General features: G+C 67.8%; 1 protein-coding gene across 3 annotated transcripts; it reads right to left on the bottom strand.

Annotated features, from left to right (window-relative positions):
* Positions 1-83: 83 nt before the first annotated feature.
* On the bottom strand, positions 84-17,924 carry MCM7 (minichromosome maintenance complex component 7). Of its 3 annotated transcripts, XM_071800241.1 has the most exons (16): positions 17,750-17,923; positions 17,652-17,704; positions 17,474-17,553; positions 15,131-15,295; positions 13,898-14,022; positions 12,849-13,029; positions 10,404-10,541; positions 9,217-9,366; positions 8,211-8,325; positions 6,965-7,096; positions 6,106-6,189; positions 5,056-5,449; positions 3,945-4,028; positions 2,540-2,708; positions 1,543-1,652; positions 84-930 (listed from the first exon to the last, which is right to left on the bottom strand). In XM_071800241.1, exons 2-16 carry the CDS (start codon positions 17,680-17,682, stop codon positions 726-728), a joined length of 2,163 nt encoding a protein of 720 aa, XP_071656342.1. In that variant the 5' UTR covers positions 17,683-17,704; positions 17,750-17,923; the 3' UTR covers positions 84-725. The 3 variants fall into 3 exon arrangements, with proteins under 3 accessions (XP_071656342.1, XP_071656343.1, XP_071656344.1); XM_071800242.1 differs by having other exon boundaries at positions 2,540-2,684; positions 3,993-4,028; positions 17,652-17,923; XM_071800243.1 differs by lacking the exon at positions 10,404-10,541 and having other exon boundaries at positions 17,652-17,924.
* Between the last annotated feature and the right edge of the window lie 36 nt (positions 17,925-17,960).

Genomic DNA, 17,960 nt, shown 5'->3' with positions numbered 1-17,960 from the left:
TATTGGGGGGTTGAGGGTTATTTGGGGGGGGTCAGGGGTTATTTTGGGGGACACCCCCCCCCAAAAAATATAATAAGAATGGGTTAATTGGTAAAATACAAGATTTTAATTAATTGATGGGATAAAAGGCCACGAGAGCTTCGACCCCCCCCCCCCACCATGGGGGTGACAATGGTTGCGTCCACACATTGGGGGGGGGGAATGGGGTCTGGAGCACCCAAGGGGGTCATGGGGGTGGGGTCTGGACCACCCGAGGGGGCCATGGGGGGGAGGTTGGGGGCCTGTAGCACCTAAGGGGGCCATGGGGGGGTGTCTGGAGTGTGTGGGAGGGATATTTCGGGGTGCCCCCCCCCCCCCCCCCCCAGACAAAGGAGATGGTACATCCCCTGGGCATTGAGTGCCAGCACGTTGAGCCGCTGGCTTGGGGGGTTTGGGGGTATTTTGGGGTTATTTGGGGGGTTTTGGGGGTCATTGGAGGATTTGGGGTTTTTGGAGGGGGTTTGGGTGGTTTTTTTTGCTTTTTGTGGGGTTTTTGGGGGGGTTTTGGGGTGCTCCCCCCACCAGGCGGAGATGGTACATCCCAGTGGCATTGAGCCCCAGCGGGCTGAACCACTGGCTTAGGGCTTTTGGGGGGGTTCTGGGGGGTATTTCGGGCGGGTTTTTTGGGTTTTTGGGGTTCCCGGGGGTGTTTTTTGGGGTTTTTGGGGTGTTTTGGGGCGCCCCCCTCAGACGAAGCTGATCTTGGTGCCCTGGGCGTTGAGGGCCAGCACGTTGAGCCGCTGGTACTCGTCGATGGCCTCGCGGAGCTGGGCGGGGGTGAAGCCGCGGGCCCCGCAGCGCTGGGTGGCGAGCGAGACGGGAACGGCGCCCCCCCCGGGGCCCCCCAGCTCCCGCAGCAGCGCGAAGATGGCGTCCGAGGGGCGCTGCGGCCTGCGGGGACGGGGGGACACGGGGGCAGGGGGACAGGGGGACAATGGGGGGACATGGGGGCAGGGGGGGCATGGGGATAGTGGGGGTCAGAGGGGACATGGGGACAATGCAGGGCAGGGGGGACATGGGGGTAGGGGGGGACACGGGGGGTCAGGGGGGGACACGGGGGGTCAGGGGGGGATATGGGGACAATGTCCCCACTGTCCCCATTGTCCCCCTGTCCCTCACCAGCTCTGCTGTCCCCACTGTCCCCCCGTCCCTCACCGGCTCTGCTGTCCCCACTGTCCCCGTCCCTCACCGGCTCTGCTGTCCCCACTGTCCCCATTGTCCCCCTGTCCCTCACCGGCTCTGCTGTCCCCACTGTCCCCACTGTCCCCGTCCCTCACCGTCTCTGCTGTCCCCACTGTCCCCGTCCCTCACCGTCTCTGCTGTCCCCACTGTCCCCGTCCCTCACCGGCTCTGCTGTCCCCACTGTCCCCATCCCTCACCGGCTCTGCTGTCCCCACTGTCCCCATTGTCCCCCTGTCCCTCACCGGCTCTACTGTCCCCACTGTCCCCGTCCCTCACCGGCTCTGCTGTCCCCACTGTCCCCATTGTCCCCCTGTCCCTCACCGGCTCTGCTGTCCCCTGTCCCCCCGCAGCGAGTCCCTGGACATCTCCATCAGCCTCATGGCCTCGTTCACGTCCTCCTTCTCCACCTCGTCCCCCAGCCGCAGCCGGGCCTGGGAGGGGGCGGAGTCAGAGCGGGCCTGGCCCCGCCCACAGCCCACTGGGCCCCGCCCACAGCCCGCTGGGCCCCGCCCCTGACCCACACCCCGGCCCCGCCCCCGCACATTCGCCCCACCCACGGATCGCTGGGTCCCGCCCCCTTTCCTCGGCCCCGCCCACAACCCACCCCGGCCACACCCCCGAACAGTCATCCCACCCACGGATCCCTGGGTCCCGCCCCCTTTTCCTCGGCCCCGCCCACAACGTGCTCCGGCCACGCCCCCAAGCAGTTGCCCCGCCCACAGATCCCTGGGCCCCGCCTCCTTTTCATCGGCCCCGCCCCTCGTTTCTCAACCCGTCCCCATATCCCCATGTTCCCCACTCCCCACCAGACCCCTGTCCCCCATGTCCCCCGCAATGTCCCCATGTCCGCCCATGTCCCCCACAACGGCCCCACATGCCCCTCATGTCCCCCCATGTCCCCCATTGTCCCCATATCCCCATTGTCCCCCATATCCCCAATGTCCCCCCATGTCCCCATTGTCCCCATGCCCCCCTCATGTCCCCATTGTCCCCCATGTTCCATATCCCCCCCATATCCCCAATGTCCCCCATATCCCCCCATGTCCCCATCGTCCCCAATCTCCCCCCATGTCCCATATACCCCCATGTCCCATTGCCCCCCATTGCCCCCATTGCCCCCCATGTCCCCACTGCCCCCATTGCCCCCCATGTCCCCACTGCCCCCCATTGCCCCCATTGCCCCCCATGTCCCCATCGCCCCCATTGCCCCCCATGTCCCCATTGCCCCCATTGCCCCCCATGTCCTCATTGCCCCCCATGCCCCCACTGCCCCCCATGTCCCCACTGCCCCCCACGTCCCCAATGCCCCGTGTCCCACCAGCGCGGTGGCGAGGCGCAGCAGGCTGAGCAGGGTCCGTGCCGAGGTGAAGGTGCCGCCCCCCCCGGGCGCCCCCTCCCTCCTGAGCTCCACGTATGCGGCCGTCAGGTACTCGGCCAGCGCGGGGGGCACCAGCGGCTGCCGGCGCCGGCACGTGGCGATGTAGCGCCTGGGGACAGCGGGGACAGCGTTGGGGACAGCGGGGACAGCGGGACTTGGGGGGCAAGTGGGGACATTGGGGACATGGGCACAGGTGGGGACATCAGGACTTGGGGGGCAAGTGGGGACATTGGGGACATGGGCACAGGTGGGGACATCAGGACTTGGGGGGCAAGTGGGGACATTGGGGACATGGGGACAGGTGGGGACATCAGGACTTGGGGGGCAAGTGGGGACATTGGGGACATGGGCACAGGTGGGGACATCAGGACTTGGGGGGCAAGTGGGGACATTGGGGACATGGGGACAGGTGGGGACATGGGGGACATCAAGGACTTGGGGGGCAAGTGGGGACATTGGGGACATGGGGACAGGTGTGGACATTGGGGACATGGGGGGCATTGGGGCCAACAGGGACTTGGAGGACAGGTGGGGACATCAGGGACTTGGGGGACAGGTGGGGACATCGGGGACATCATTGGGGACAGCGGGGACGCGGGGACATCAGGACTTGGGGGGCAAGTGGGGACATTGGGGACATGGGCACAGGTGGGGACATTGGGGACATGGGGGACATTGGAGCCAACAGGGACTTGGAGGACAGGTGGGGACATCAGGGACTTGGGGGACAGGTGGGGACATCATTGGGGACAGCAGGGACATCAGGACTTGGGGGGCAAGTGGGGACATTGGGGACATAGGGACAGGTGGGGACATGGGGGACATCAAGGACTTGGGGGGCAAGTGGGGACATCGGGGACATCAGGGGACATTGGGGAGACAGGAGGATATGGGGACATTGGGGGACATGGGGACAGGGGGATATGGGACATGAGGACATTTGGGACATGGGGACATTTGGGACATGGGGACACTGGGGACTCGAGGGACATGGGGGGAATTGGGGACACTGGGGACTTGGGGCAGGGGGATGGGGGGACACGGGGACACAGGGAACACGGGGGACACTGGGGACACGGGGGACACTGGGGACACGGGGACATGGGGATAGGGGACACAGGACATGGGGGACACTGGGGACATGGGGGCAGGGGGATGGAGGGACATGGGGACATGGGGATGGGGGGACACAGGGACATGGGGACACGGGGACACGGGGGCAGGGGGATGGGGGGACATGTGGGACACTGGGGACACGGGCAGGGGGTGGGGGGACACGGGGGACACAGGGATGGGGGGACGTGGGGATGGGGGGACACGGGGACAGGGGGACGGGGGCGCTCACCGCATGAGGCGCATGTCGAGCGGGCGCGCGGCGCCGGGCGGCTGCCGGTTGTGCTGGTGCACGTACGTGATGTGCTGGGCCAGCCTGGGGACACGGAACGGGGTCAGGGGACACCGGGGACAGCGGGGGGGACACGGGGGGACACGGGGTCAGGGGACACCGCGGGGACATGGACCCCATACGTGGTCCCCAGCCAGCCCCAGTTCACCCCACATCTCACCTTAGGCCATCACCCCAGTTGGGCAGCACCCATTGCCCCCCATATCCCCCCATTGCCCCCCATATCTCACCTCAGGTCATTACCCCAGTCCAGCAGCACCCAGAGCCCCCATAGCCCCCCATTGCCCCCCATTTCTCACCTGAGGTCGTTGTCCCTGTCGGGCCTGTCGGGGAGCACCCAGAGCCCCCATAGCCCCCCATTGACCCCATAGCCCCCCATATCCCCCCTGTATCCCCCACCTGAGGTCGTTGTCCCTGTCGGGCCTGTCGGGGAGCACCCAGAGCCCCCATAGCCCCCCATTGACCCCCATATCCCCCCCGTATCCCCCACCTGAGGTCGTTGTCCCTGTCGGGCCTGTCGGGGAGCACCCAGAGCCCCCATAGCCCCCCATAGCCCCCCTGTATCCCCCACCTGAGGTCGTTGTCCTTGTCGGGGAGCACCCAGAGCCCCCATAGCCCCCCATTGCCCCCCATATCCCCCCTATATCCCCCACCTGAGGTCGTTGTCCCTGTCGGTTCTGTCGGGGAGTACCCAGAGCCCCCATAGCCCCCCATTGACTCCCATACCCCCCCATTGCCCCCACATCTCACCTTAGGTCATCATCCCAATCCAGCAGCACCCAGAGCCCCCATAGCCCCCATAGCCCCCCATAGCCCCCCATATCCCCCCCGTATCCCCCACCTGAGGTCGTTGTCCCTGTCGGGCCTGTCGGGGAGCACCCAGAGCCCCCATAGGCCCCATAGCCCCCCATAGCCCCCCATAGCCCCCCATATCCCCCCCGTATCCCCCACCTGAGGTCGTTGTCCCTGTCGGGCCTGTCGGGGAGCACCCAGAGCCCCCATAGGCCCCATAGCCCCCCATTGACCCCCATATCCCCCCTATATCCCCCACCTGAGGTCGTTGTCCCTGTCGGGCCTGTCGGGGAGCACCCAGAGCAGGTCGAAGCGCGAGAGCAGCGCCGGGGGGAGCTGCGCGTTGTGCTCCAGGCTGCGGCGCGGGTCGTAGCGCCCGCGGGCCGGGTTGGCGGCGGCCAGGACGGCGCAGCGCGCGCCGAGCGTGGCCAGCACGCCCGCCTTGGCCACCGAGACGCTCTGCTGCTCCATGGCCTCGTGGATGGCCACGCGCTCGCCCTCGGGCAGCTTGTCGAACTCGTCGATGCAGCACACGCCGCGGTCGGCCAGCACCAGCGCCCCCCCCTCCAGCGCCAGCTCCCCCGTCGCCGGGTCCCGCAGCACCGCCGCCGTCAGCCCCGCCCCCGAGGAGCCGCGGCCCGTGGTGTATTGGCCTAAGGGGGGGGGAGATGGGGGGTGGGGGTGTGGGGGTGATGGGGGTGATGGGGGTGTGGGGGTGATGGGGGTGATGGGGGTAAGGGGTGATGGGGGTAATGGGGATGTGGGGGTAAGGGGGTGATGGGGATGTGGGGGTAAGGGGGTGATGGGGGTAATGGGGGGTGTGGGGGTGTGGGGGTGATGGGGGTGTGGGGGTAATGGGGGTGTGGGGGTGATGGGGGTGTGGGGGTGATGGGGGTAATGGGGGTGATGGGGGTGATGGGGGTGATGGGGGTGATGGGGATGTGGGGGTAAAGGGGGTGATGGGGGTAATGGGGGTGTGGGGGTGATGGGGGTGATGGGGGTAAGGGGGTAAAGGGGGTGATGGGGGTAAGGGGGGTGGATGGGGGTAAGGGGGGTGATGGGGGTAAGGGGGGTGATGGGGGGTGATGGGGGTGTGGGGGTAATGGGGGTGATGGGGTAATGGGGGTGATGGGGGTGTGGGGGTAATGGGGGTGATGGGGGTGTGGGGGTAATGGGGGTGTGGGGGTAATGGGGGTGATGGGGGTAAAGGGGGTAAAGGGGGTGATGGGGGTGATGGGGGCGATGGGGGTGATGGGGGCGATGGGTTGAATGGGGGGCGAGGGGGCGAGGGGGCTGCCCCCGGACTCACTGCGCGGGGCCAGGCGGTCGATGTAGCACAGGAGCTGGGACTTGGCCACCCCGGGGTCGCCCAGCAGGCAAACGTTGATGTTCCCTGGGGCACGGGGGAGGGGGGGATGGGGGTGAGGGGGGGGAGGGGCCCCAAGGGGGGTCCCAAGGGGGGGGTCCCAAGGGGGGGGGGTCCCAAGGGGGGGGGGTCCCAAGGGGGGGGGTCCCAAGGGGGGGGGGGTCCCAAGGGGGAGGGTCCCAAGGAGGGGTCCCAAAGGGGGGGTCCCAAAGGGGGGTCCCAAGGAGGGGTCCCAAGGAGGGGTCCCAAAGGGGGGGGCCCAAGCAGGGTCCCAAGGGGGGTCCCAAGGAGGGGGTCCCAAGAGGGGGGTCCCAAGCTGGGGTCCCAAGAGGGGGGTCCCAAGGGGGAGGGTCCCAAGGGGGAGGGTCCCAAGGAGGGGTCCCAAGGAGGGGGTCCCAAGGGGGGGGGTCCCAAAGGGGGGGTCCAAGGAGGGGGTCCCAAGGGGGAGGGTCCCAAGGTGGGGTCCCAAGGAGGGGTCCCAAAGGGGGGGTCCAAGGAGGGGGTCCCAAGGAGGGGTCCCAAGGAGGGGTCCCAAGGAGGGGTCCCAAAGGGGGGGGCCCAAAGGGGGGGTCCAAGCAGGGTCCCAAGGGGGGTCCCAAGGAGGGGTCCCAAAGGTGGGGTCCCAAGGGGGGGGTCCCAAGGGGGGGGATCCCAAGGTGGGGGGTCCCAAGGGGGTCCCAAAGGGGGGGGTCCCAAGGAGGGGTCCCAAAGGGGGGGTCCCAAAGGGGGGGTCCCAAAGGGGGGGGTCCCAAAGGGGGGGTCCCAAGGGGGGGTCCCAAGGGGGTCCCAAGGGGCCCCTCACCGCGGATCCTCATTCCGCGGGGGCTGCGCTCCACGCCCCCCACCAGCAGCAGCAGCAGCGCCTTCTTCACGTCCTCCAGCCCATAGAGCTCGGGGGCGATGGAGCCGGCCAGCTTCTCGTAGAAATCCTCCTCTGCCAACACCGCGCGTCGGGCCCGACCCCCGGACACCCCCGGGCCCCCCGACCCCCCGGACACCCCCGACCCGCCAGGACCCCCCCGGACCCCCCCAGACCCCCCCGACCCACCGACCCCCCGGACACCCCCAGACCGACCGGGACCCCCCCAGACCCACCGGGACCCCCCAGACCGACCAGGACCCCCCCAGACCAACCGGGACCCCCCCGACCGACCGGGACCCCCCCAGACCCACCGGGACCCCCCCAGACCGGCTGGGACCCCCCCAGACCAACCGGGACCCCCCCAGACCCACCGGGACCCCCCCGACCCACCGGGACCCCCAAGACCGACCGGGACCCCCCCAGACCACCCGGGACCCCCCCAGAAACCCCCAGACCTAGGGGACCCCCACGCACACCCCTGGGACCACCCAGACCCTCAGGACTCCCCAGGAACCCTTGGGACCCCCCCAGATCTATGGGACCCCCCCAGACCATCCAGGACCCCCACTCGGGACCCCCCCAGAAACCCCCAGATCTATGGGACCCCCCCAGACCACCCAGGACCCCCCCAGACCCCCCTATATGATCCCCAGACCTAGGGGACCCCCACGCACACCCCTGGGACCACCCAGACCCTCAGGACTCCCCAGGACCCCTTGGGACCCCAACAGACCCCCCAGGGAACCCCCAGACCTATGGGACTTCCAGGACCTTTCTGGGACCCCCAGGACCCCCCCAGACCCCTGGGACCTCCAGAATCTCCCAGGACCTCCACGACCCCCAAGGACACCCCCAGACCCCATGGGACCTCCAGGATCTCCCAGGACCCCCCCAGCCCCCCTGGGACCTCCAGGATCACCCAGGACCTCCAGGACCCCCAAGGACACCCCCAGACCCCATGGGACCTCCAGGATCTCCCAGGACCCCCCCAGCCCCCCTGTGTGACCCCCAGGACCCCCCCAGCGCCCCTGGGACCTCCAGAATCTCCCAGGACCTCCAGGACCCCCAAGGACACCCCCAGACCCCATGGGACCTCCAGGACCTCCAGGACCTTTCTGGGACCCCCAGGACCCCCCAGCCCCGCTGTGTGACCCCCAGGACCCCCCCATACGCCCCCCCACCCCACCTGTGATTTGCCGCAGCTCCTCCTCGCTCAGCTCCCCCCCCTCTCCATCATCTTCCTCGCTCTTGTTCATCTTCACCACACAATGAGCCTCCAGGTAGGTCTCTGATAGCAACCCCTGGGGGGCAACAATGGGGTGTTGGGGTGTACAGGGGGGTTTTGGGGTGCACGGGGGTTTTGGGGACCCCCCCTGTACCTGCGCCCCCTGCTGGAAGCAGGGGTGGAGCAGTGGGAGGAAGACATGGGGGGGTTGGGGTGCAATGGGGCAGGTTGGGGGGGTTTGGGGTGCAGGGCTTGGGGGTGTTGGGGTGTACAGGGGGGTTTTGGGGTACAAGGGGGTTTTGGGGACCCCCCCGTACCTGCGCCCCCTGCTGGAAGCCGGGGTGGAGCAGTGGGAGGAAGACATGGGGGGGTTGGGGTGCAATGGGGCAGGTTGGGGGGGTTTGGGGTGCAGGGCTTGGGGGTGTTGGGGTGTACAGGGGGGTTTTGGGGTACAAGGGGGTTTTGGGGACCCCCCCGTACCTGCGCCCCCTGCTGGAAGCCGGGGTGGAGCAGTGGGAGGAAGACATGGGGGGGGTTGGGGTGCAATGGGGCAGGTTGGGGGGGTTTGGGGTGCAGGGCTTGGGGGTGTTGGGGTGTACAGGGGGGTTTTGGGGTACAAGGGGGTTTTGGGGACCCCCCCTGTACCTGCGCCCCCTGCTGGAAGCAGGGGTGGAGCAGTGGGAGGAAGACATGGGGGGGTTTGGGGTGCAATGGGGCAGGTTGGGGGGGTTTGGGGTGCAGGGGTTGGGGGTGTTGGGGTGTACAGGGGGGTCTTGGGGTGCAGGGGGGTTTTGGGGACCCCCCCATCCCCCTTACCTGCGCCCCCTGCTGGAAGCCGGGGTGGAGCAGCGGGAGGAAGACACTGGTGGGTCGGGGGGGTTTTGGGGTGCAGGGGTTGGGGGTGTTGGGGTGTACAGGGGGGTTTTGGGGTGCAGGGGGGTTTTGGGGACCCCCCCATCCCCCTTACCTGCGCCCCCTGCTGGAAGCCGGGCCGCAGCAGCGGGAGGAAGACGCCGGTGACGCTGACGTGGTCCCCGGGCTGCGCCAGCCGCGTGTTCTCCCCATGGGCGGCCACCAGGATGGAGCGAGGGAGGTGGCCCGGGGGGACCTGGTCACTCTGCGGGGACATGGGGACATTGGGGACAATGGGGACAATGGGGACATGGGGGACAATGGGGACACGGGGGACAATGGGGACACGGGGGACAATGGGGACCTGGTCACTCTGCGGGGACATGGGGACAATGGGGACACGGGGGACAATGGGGACACGGGGGACCTGGTCACTCTGCGGGGACATGGGGGACAATGGGGACATGGGGGACATTGGGGACAATGGGGACATGGGGAACAATGGGGGACAACAGGGACATGGTCACTCTGGGGGGGCAACGGGACATTGGGGACATGGGCGACAATGGGGGACAATGGCGACATGGAGGGACCTGGTCACTCTGGGGGGGCAACAGGGGACATTGGGGACAATGGGGACAATTGGGGACAATGGGGACACGGGGGACAATGGGGACACGGGGGACCTGGTCACTCTGTGGGGACATGGGGACATTTGGGACATGGGGGACAATGGGGACATGGGGGACAATGGGACATTGGGGACAATGGGGACATGGGGGACCTGGTCATTCTGGGGGGACAATGGGACATTGGGGCCACCCTGAGGTGCTTTGGGGCCACCCCAAGATCCTGGGGACACTGGGGCTGCCTTGGGGACACTGGGGCTGCCTTGGGGACTCTCCCCAAGTTCTGGGGACGCCCCCCCGTTTCTGGGGACCCCCCCACGTTTTAGGGACCCCCCCCGGTTCTGGGCCCCCCTCACGTGCTCCTGCAGGCGCAGGTCCTGGCGCCGGGTGAAGCGGCACCCGCGGTGCTGGGGACACTGGGGCTGCCTTGGGGACTCCCCCTGTGCTTTGGGGACCCTGGGGCTGGTCTGGGGACACCCCCTGTGCCTTGGGGACCCCCCCCCGGTTCTGGGCCCCCCTCACGTGCTCCTGCAGGCGCAGGTCCTGGCGCCGGGTGCTGGGGACACTGGGGCTGCCTTGGGGACACTGGGGCTGCCTTGGGGACTCCCCCTATGTTTTAGGGACCCCCCCATGATTCTGGGGACCCCCCCCACGTTTTGGGGCCCCCCCTCACGTGCTCCTGCAGGCGCAGGTCCTGGCGCCGGGTGAAGCGGCACCCGCGGCTCTGCAGGTGCAGGCGCCCCCCGGCCCGGTTGGTGCGGCACTCGGCGCTGGGGCACGAGAGCAGCGGCGTGAACGTGGGCGCCTGGATCTGGGGGACGGGGGGGTGAGGGGGACCCCAAAACACCCACGGGGTCCCCAACACCCCCCCGGGCTCCCCAAATCCCCCTGGGGTCCCCAAGACCCCCCCAGGCTCCCAAACCCCTCCAGGGTCCCCAAAACCCCTCTGGGTTCCCAAACCCCACCCCGGGGTCCCCAGAACCTCCTGTGACCCCCAAGACCCCCCCCAGAGTCCCCAAGACCCCCCCAGGGTCCCAAACCCCTCCTGGGTCCCCAAGACCTCCCTGGGCTCCCCAAATCCCCCTGGGGTCCCCAAGACCCCCCCAGGCTCCCAAACCCCTCCAGGGGTCCCCAAAACCCCTCTGGGTTCCCAAACCCCACCCCGGGGTCCCCAAAACCCCCCCAGGGTCCCCAAGACCCCCCCAGGGTCCCAAACCGCTCCAGGGTCCCCAAAACCCCTCTGGGTCCCCAAAACCCCCCCAGTCCCCAAACCCCCCTGTGACCCCCAAGACCCCCCCCAGAGCCCTCAAGACCCCCCTGGGGTCCCCAAAACCCCCCCCCCGGGGTCCCCAAGACCCCTCCAGGGTCCCAAAATCCCCACAGGGTCCTCAAGGCCCCAGACCCCTTATGGGTCACCTGGGGACATGGGGACATCATGAGGGGGACACCAGGGATCCCCCAAACCCTGGACCCCTTATGGGTCACCTGGGGACACAGGGATGTCAGGGGGGACACCAAGGATTCCCCAACCCCAGACCCCTTATGGGTCACCTGGGGACACGGGGACATCATGGGGGGGACACCAGGGATCCCCCAAACCCTGGACCCCTTATGGGTCACCTGGGGACACAGGGATGTCAGGGGGGACACTGGGGGTTCCCCCAACCCCAGACCCCTTATGGGTCACCTGGGGACATGGGGACATCATGGGGGGGACACTGAGGATCCCCCAGACCCCTTATGGGTCACGGGGACATCATGGGGGGGACACCAGGGATCCCCCAAACCCTGGACCCCTTATGGGTCACCTGGGGACACGGGGACATCACTGGGGGGACACCAGGGATCCCCCAAACCCCTTATGGGTCACCTGGGGTCACAGGGATGTCAGGGGGGGACACCAAGGATTCCCCAACCCCAGACCCCTTCTGGGTCACCTGGGGACACGGGGACATCACCAGGGGGACACCAGGGATCCCCCAAACCCCTTATGGGTCACCTGGGGTCACAGGTCCCCAAAAATCCCCTGGGGTCCCCAAGACTCCCTCTGGGCTCCCCAAGACCCCAAACCCCTTATGGGTCACTTGGGGACATGGGGACATCATGGGGGGGACACTGGGGGTTCCCCCAACCCTGGACCCCTTATGGGTCACCTGGGGTCACGGGGACATCACTGGGGGGACACTGAGGATCCCCCAAACCCCTTGTGGGTCACCTGGGGACACAGGGATGTCAGGGGGGGACACTGGGGGTTCCCCCAACCCCAGACCCCTTATGGGTCACCTGGGGACACGGGGACATCATGGGGGGGACACCAGGGATCCCCCCAACCCTGGACCCCTTATGGGTCACTTGGGGACACAGGGATGTCAGGGGGGACACTGGAGGTTCCCCCAACCCCGGACCCCTTCTGGGTCACCTGGGGACATGGGGACACCACACAGGAGACACTGAGGATCCCCCAGACCCCTTATGGGTCACCTGGGGTCATGGGGATATCACTGGGGGGACACTGAGGATCCCCCAAACCCCTTGTGGGTCACCTGGGGACACAGGGATATCAGGGGGGACACTGGGGGTTCCCCCAACCCTGGACCCCTTATGGGTCACCTGGGGACACAGGGATGTCAGGGGGGACACTGAGGATCCCCCAGACCCCTTATGGGTCACGGGGACATCATGGGGGGGACACCAGGGATCCCCCAAACCCTGGACCCCTTATGGGTCACCTGGGGACACAGGGATGTCAGGGGGGACACTGGGGGTTCCCCCAACCCCAGACCCCTTATGGGTCACCTGGGGTCACGGGGACATCACTGGGGGGACACTGAGGATCCCCCGGACCCCTTATGGGTCCCCTGGGGACACAGGGATGTCAGGGGGGGACACTGGGGGTTCCCCCAACCCTGGACCCCTTATGGGTCACCTGGGGACATGGGGACATCATGGGGGGGACACTGGGGGTTCCCCCAACCCCGGACCCCTTCTGGGTCACCTGGGGACACAGGGATGTCAGGGGGGACACTGGGGGTTCCCCCAACCCCGGACCCCTTCAGGGTCACCTGGGGACATCCCGGGGGACACCAGGGGTCGCGGGGTCCCCCGGCGCGTCACTCACGGGCTGGTAGGTCTCGGCGCCGCACTGGTCGCAGGTGTAGGTGGCCACCAGCAGCATGGGCTGCACGTCGGTGACGCGGGTGACAATGCCACGCACGGTCACCAGGCGGCCCACGCTGGCCGCGCGCACCTCGCGGATCACGCGCGGCTTGCAGGCCGACGGGGGGCGGAAGTACAGCTCGCTGGGGGTCACACGGGGGGGTCAGGGACGGGGATGGGGACACGGCGGGGTCAGGGGATGGGGATGGGGACACACGGAGGGGTCAGGGGACGGGGACACACGGAGGGGTCAGGGGACTGAGACGGGGACGGGGATGGGGACGGGGATGGGGACAGGGACACATGGCGGGGACACAGGGATGGGGACACAGGGATGGGGACACAGGGATGGGGACACATTGAGGGGGACAGGGACACATTGAGGGGGACAGGGACACATTGAGGGGGACAGGGACACACTGAGTGGGGCAGGGACATGATGGGGGGATAGGGATGGGGACAGGGCACACGGTGGGGGTCAGGGGACAGGGACACATTGAAGGGGGCAGGGACATGATGGGGGAACAGGGATGGGGACAGGGATGGGGACAGGGATGGGGACAGGGATGGGGACAGGGATGGGGACAGGGACACATTGAGGGGACAAAGGGGACACGGGGGGACACAAAGGTGGGGGGGACACAAAGGGGACAGTAGGGGACATGGAGGGGTCACAAAGGGGACATGGGGGGGATGGGGAGGTCACAAAGTGGGCGCACACAAAGGGGGTCACAAAGAGGGTATGGGGGGACATGGGGGGACACAAAGGGGACATGGGGGGGACACAAAGGCGGTCACAAAGGGGGTATGGGGGGGACACAAAGGGGTCACACAGGGGACATTGGGGGACACCAAGGGGACCCCAGAGCAACATGTGGGGGCCACAAAGGGGACACAGGGGGACACCAAGCGAGGGGGGGGACACCAAGGGGACATAGGAGGGCATGGGGGGGACACCAGGGGGACACAGGGGGACACAGGGGGACAGCAAGGGGACCTGGGGACACTCACAAGCGGCGCAGCAGCTCCGGGGGGTACTGGTTCTGGGGGGCCCGGGGGTCCCCCCCCTGGCGCCCGCGCTGCTCCAGCAGCAAACGGTGCTCGATGTAGACGTCCAGCGCATCCCGGGGGGGCACCTGGGGACAGCGGGGACGCGGGGGCTTTGGGGACCGCCAGGGGTCACCTGGGGACATTGGGGACCCCCCTGGACCCAGTATGGGTCACCTGGGGACACTGGGGAACCCCTGGGACCCCTTTGGGTCACCTGGGGTCACAGGGACGTTGCGGACCCCCCTGACCCCCTATGGGTCATCTGGGGACATCGCGGGGACATTGGGGATGTTGGGGACCCCCCAACCCCGTATGGGTCACCTGGGGACACTGGGGACCCTCCAACCCCTTATGGGTGACCTGGGGACACGGGGATGTCCAGGGGGGACATGGGGGATCCCCAAGACCTCAAGACCCTTATGGGTGACCTGGGGACACCGGGACGTCCATTGGGGACATGGGGGATCCCCAAGACCTCAAGACCCTTATGGGTGACCTGGGGACACCGGGATGTCCAGGGGGGACATGGGGGATCCCCAAGACCCCAAACCCCTTATGGGTGACCTGGGGACACCGGGATGTCCAGGGGGGACATGGGGGATCCCCAAGACCTCAAGACCCTTATGGGTGACCTGGGGACACCGGGATGTCCACTGGGGACATGGGGCCATCACACCAGGGATCCCCCAACCCCAGACCCCTTATGGGTGACCTGGGGACACGGGGACATCATAGAGGGACATGGGGGATCCCCAAGACCTCAAGACCCTTATGGGTGACCTGGGGACACTGGGACATCATAGAGGGACACGGGGGATCCCCAAGACCCCAAACCCCTTATGGGTGACCTGGGGACACCGGGATGTCCACTGGGGACATGGGGCCATCACACCAGGGATCCCCCAACCCCAAACCCCTTATGGGTGACCTGAGGACATCATAGAGGGACATGGGGGATCCCCAAAACCTCAAGACCCTTATGGGTCACCTGGGGACACTGGGACATCATGGAGGGACATGGGGGATCCCCAAGACCCCAAACCCCTTATGGGTGACCTGGGGACACCGGGATGTCCACTGGGGACATGGGGCCATCACACCAGGGATCCCCCAACCGCAGGCCCTTTGTGGGTGCCCCGGGGCCATGGTGGGGTGACAGCGGGGGTCCCCAAGCCCTGTCCCCCCGCCCCTCACCTCCCTGCTCCGGTGCAGCGGGAGCAGCTCGTGGGCGGCGTCGGCGAAGACGCGGGCGTAGCGCCGCGCGTTGTCACAGGCGGCCTGGGCCAGCTCGGGGGCGTCCTCGGCCACGTCGTCCAGCGCCACGCGCAGCGCCACGCGCTCCCGGTGGGCAACGGCCGCCTGGGGACATCGCGGGGGGACAGGGGACATGGCAGGGGGCTTGGGGACACCAAACAGGGACCACAAACCGGTCATGGGGACCCCAAACCAGCCACGCGCTCCTGGTGAGCCAGGGTGGTCTGGGGACATGGGACAGGGCTTGGGGACATCGCATGGGGCTTGGGGACACCAAACAGGGACCACAAACCCACCATGGCGACCCCAAACTGGCCACATGGTCCTGGTGGTCTGGGGACACCCAGTGAGGATTGGGGACACCATAATGGGGACCCCAAACCAGTCATGGGGACCCCAAACCAGCCACGCGCTCCCGGTGGGCAACGGCCGCCTGGGGACATGGGACAGGGCTTGGGGACATTGAATGGGGACAGGGGACATGGGACAGGGACCCCAAACCCGCCATGGGGATCCCAAACCAGCCACACACTCCCGGTGGGCAACGGCCGCCTGGGGACATCGCGGGGGGACAGGGGACATCGCATGGGGCTTGGGGACACCAAACAGGGACCACAAACCGGTCATGGGGACCCCAAACCGGCCACGCGCTCCTGGTGAGCCAGGGTGGTCTGGGGACATGGGACAGGGACCCCAAACCCACCATGGGGACCCCAAACCAGCCACGTGCTCCTGGTGCGCCACCGCCCTCTGGGGACATGGGACAGGGGTTGGGGACATTGAATGGGGACAGGGGACATGGGACAGGGACCCCAAACCCGCCATGGGGATCCCAAACCAGCCACGCGCTCCCGGTGGGCAACGGCCGCCTGGGGACATCGCGGGGGGACAGGGGACATCGCATGGGGCTTGGGGACACCAAACAGGGACCACAAACCCGCCATGGGGATCCCAAACCAGCCACGCGCTCCTGGTGAGCCAGGGTGGTCTGGGGACATGGGACAGGGCTTGGGGACATCGCATGGGGCTTGGGGACACCAAACAGGGACCACAAACCCGCCATGGGGATCCCAAACCAGCCACGCGCTCCTGGTGAGCCAGGGTGGTCTGGGGACATGGGACAGGGACCCCAAACCAGCCACGTGCTCCTGGTGCGCCACCGCCCTCTGGGGACATGGGACAGGGCTTGGGGACATTGAATGGGGACAGGGGACATGGGACAGGGACCCCAAACCCGCCATGGGGATCCCAAACCAGCCACGCGCTCCCGGTGGGCAACGGCCGCCTGGGGACATCGCGGGGGGACAGGGGACATCGCATGGGGCTTGGGGACACCAAACATGGACCACAAACCCACCACCGGGACCCCAAACCGGTCACATGGTCCTGGTGGTCTGGGGACACCCAGTGAGGATTGGGGACACCATAATGGGGACCCCAAACCAGCCACGCGCTCCCGGTGGGCAACGGCCGCCTGGGGACATGGGACAGGGCTTGGGGACATCGCAGGGGGCTTGGGGACACCAAACAGGGACCACAAACCAGTCATGGGGACCCCAAACCAGCCACGCGCTCCCAGTGGGCAACAGCCGCCTGGGGACATCGCGGGGGGACAGGGGACATCGCATGGGGCTTGGGGACACCAAACAGGGACCACAAACCAGTCATGGGGACCCCAAACCGGCCATGGGGACCCTGAACTGGGGACCCCAAACTGGCCCCGGGGTCACCGAACCGGCCATGGGGACCCCAAACTGGGGACCAGAACCAGCCATGGGGACCCCGAACCGGCCCCAGGGACCCCAAACCAGGAACCCCAAAGCAGCCCCGGGGACCCCGAACCGCCCATGGGGACCCCGAGGGGACCCCAAACCGGCCCCAGGGACCCCAAACCAGAGACCCCAAAGCAGCCCCAGGGACCCCAAACCGGCCCCAGGGACCCCAAACCGGGCACCCCGAACCGGCCCCGGGGTCACCAAACCAGGGACCCCAAAGCAGCCCCGGGGACCCCAAACCGGCCCCAGGGACCCTGAACTGGAGACCCCGAACCGGCCATGGGGACCCCAAACCAGAGACCCCAAACCAGCCCCGGGGACCCCAAACCGGGCACCCCGAACCAGTCCCGGGGACCCCGAACCAGGGACCCCAAAGCAACCCAGGGGACCCCGAACCGCCCATGGGGACCCCGAACCGGCCCCGGGGACCCCGAACCAGGGACCCCAAAGCAGCCCCGGGGACCCCAAACCGGAGACCCCAGAGCAGCCCCGGTGCCCCCGCTCTCACCAGCATCTCCCGGTACGGAAACTCCTTGGTACCGTCGGGGCCCTCGCGGTAGAATTCCTGCAGGAACCGCTTGGCCTTCTCTGCGGAGAGAACGGGGGGTCGGTCCCGGTTCCCGTTCCCCGGTTCCCGTTCCCCGATTCCCCGTTCCCCCGGTTCCCCGTTCCCCCGGTTCCCAGACCTTTCTCAGCGATGTAATCGCGCGGCGCCATCGCGGGGTCCGGGCCGGTTCGGTTCGGTTCGGCTCCGTTCGGTTCCGCTCGGTTCGGTTCGGTTCGGCTCCGTTCGGTTCCGCTCGGTTCGGTTCGGTTCGGCTCCGTTCGGTTCCGCTCGGTTCGGTTCGGTTCGGCTCGGCTCCGTTCGGTTCCGCTCGGTTCCCGCCGCCTCTCCCGGTTCCCGCCGCCGCCGCCGCAAGTGGCGCGAAAACCCGCCACCACGTGACCACCGCCGCGCCTCCCGGCCAATGAAAACGCGCGGCGGCGGCGGCGCG

Source organism: Patagioenas fasciata, chromosome 29 (genome assembly GCF_037038585.1).
Source record: "Patagioenas fasciata isolate bPatFas1 chromosome 29, bPatFas1.hap1, whole genome shotgun sequence".
NCBI classification, from domain to species: domain Eukaryota; kingdom Metazoa; phylum Chordata; class Aves; order Columbiformes; family Columbidae; genus Patagioenas; species Patagioenas fasciata.
Note: the sequence above shows the minus strand (reverse complement) of the source record. Positions and strands in the feature narration are given on the sequence as shown.

Coding starts and splice junctions, on each gene's coding strand:
- MCM7 (XM_071800241.1), bottom strand. CDS start 17,682: ATGGCGCCGCGCGATTACATCGCTGAGAAAG. Junction 4,029..5,055: donor GACAGGGACAACGACCTCAG/GTGGGGGATATA, acceptor CCGTGTCCCCAG/GCTGGCCCAGCACATCACGT. Junction 1,653..2,539: donor TGCGCCTCGCCACCGCGCTG/GTGGGACACGGG, acceptor GCCCCCTCCCAG/GCCCGGCTGCGGCTGGGGGA.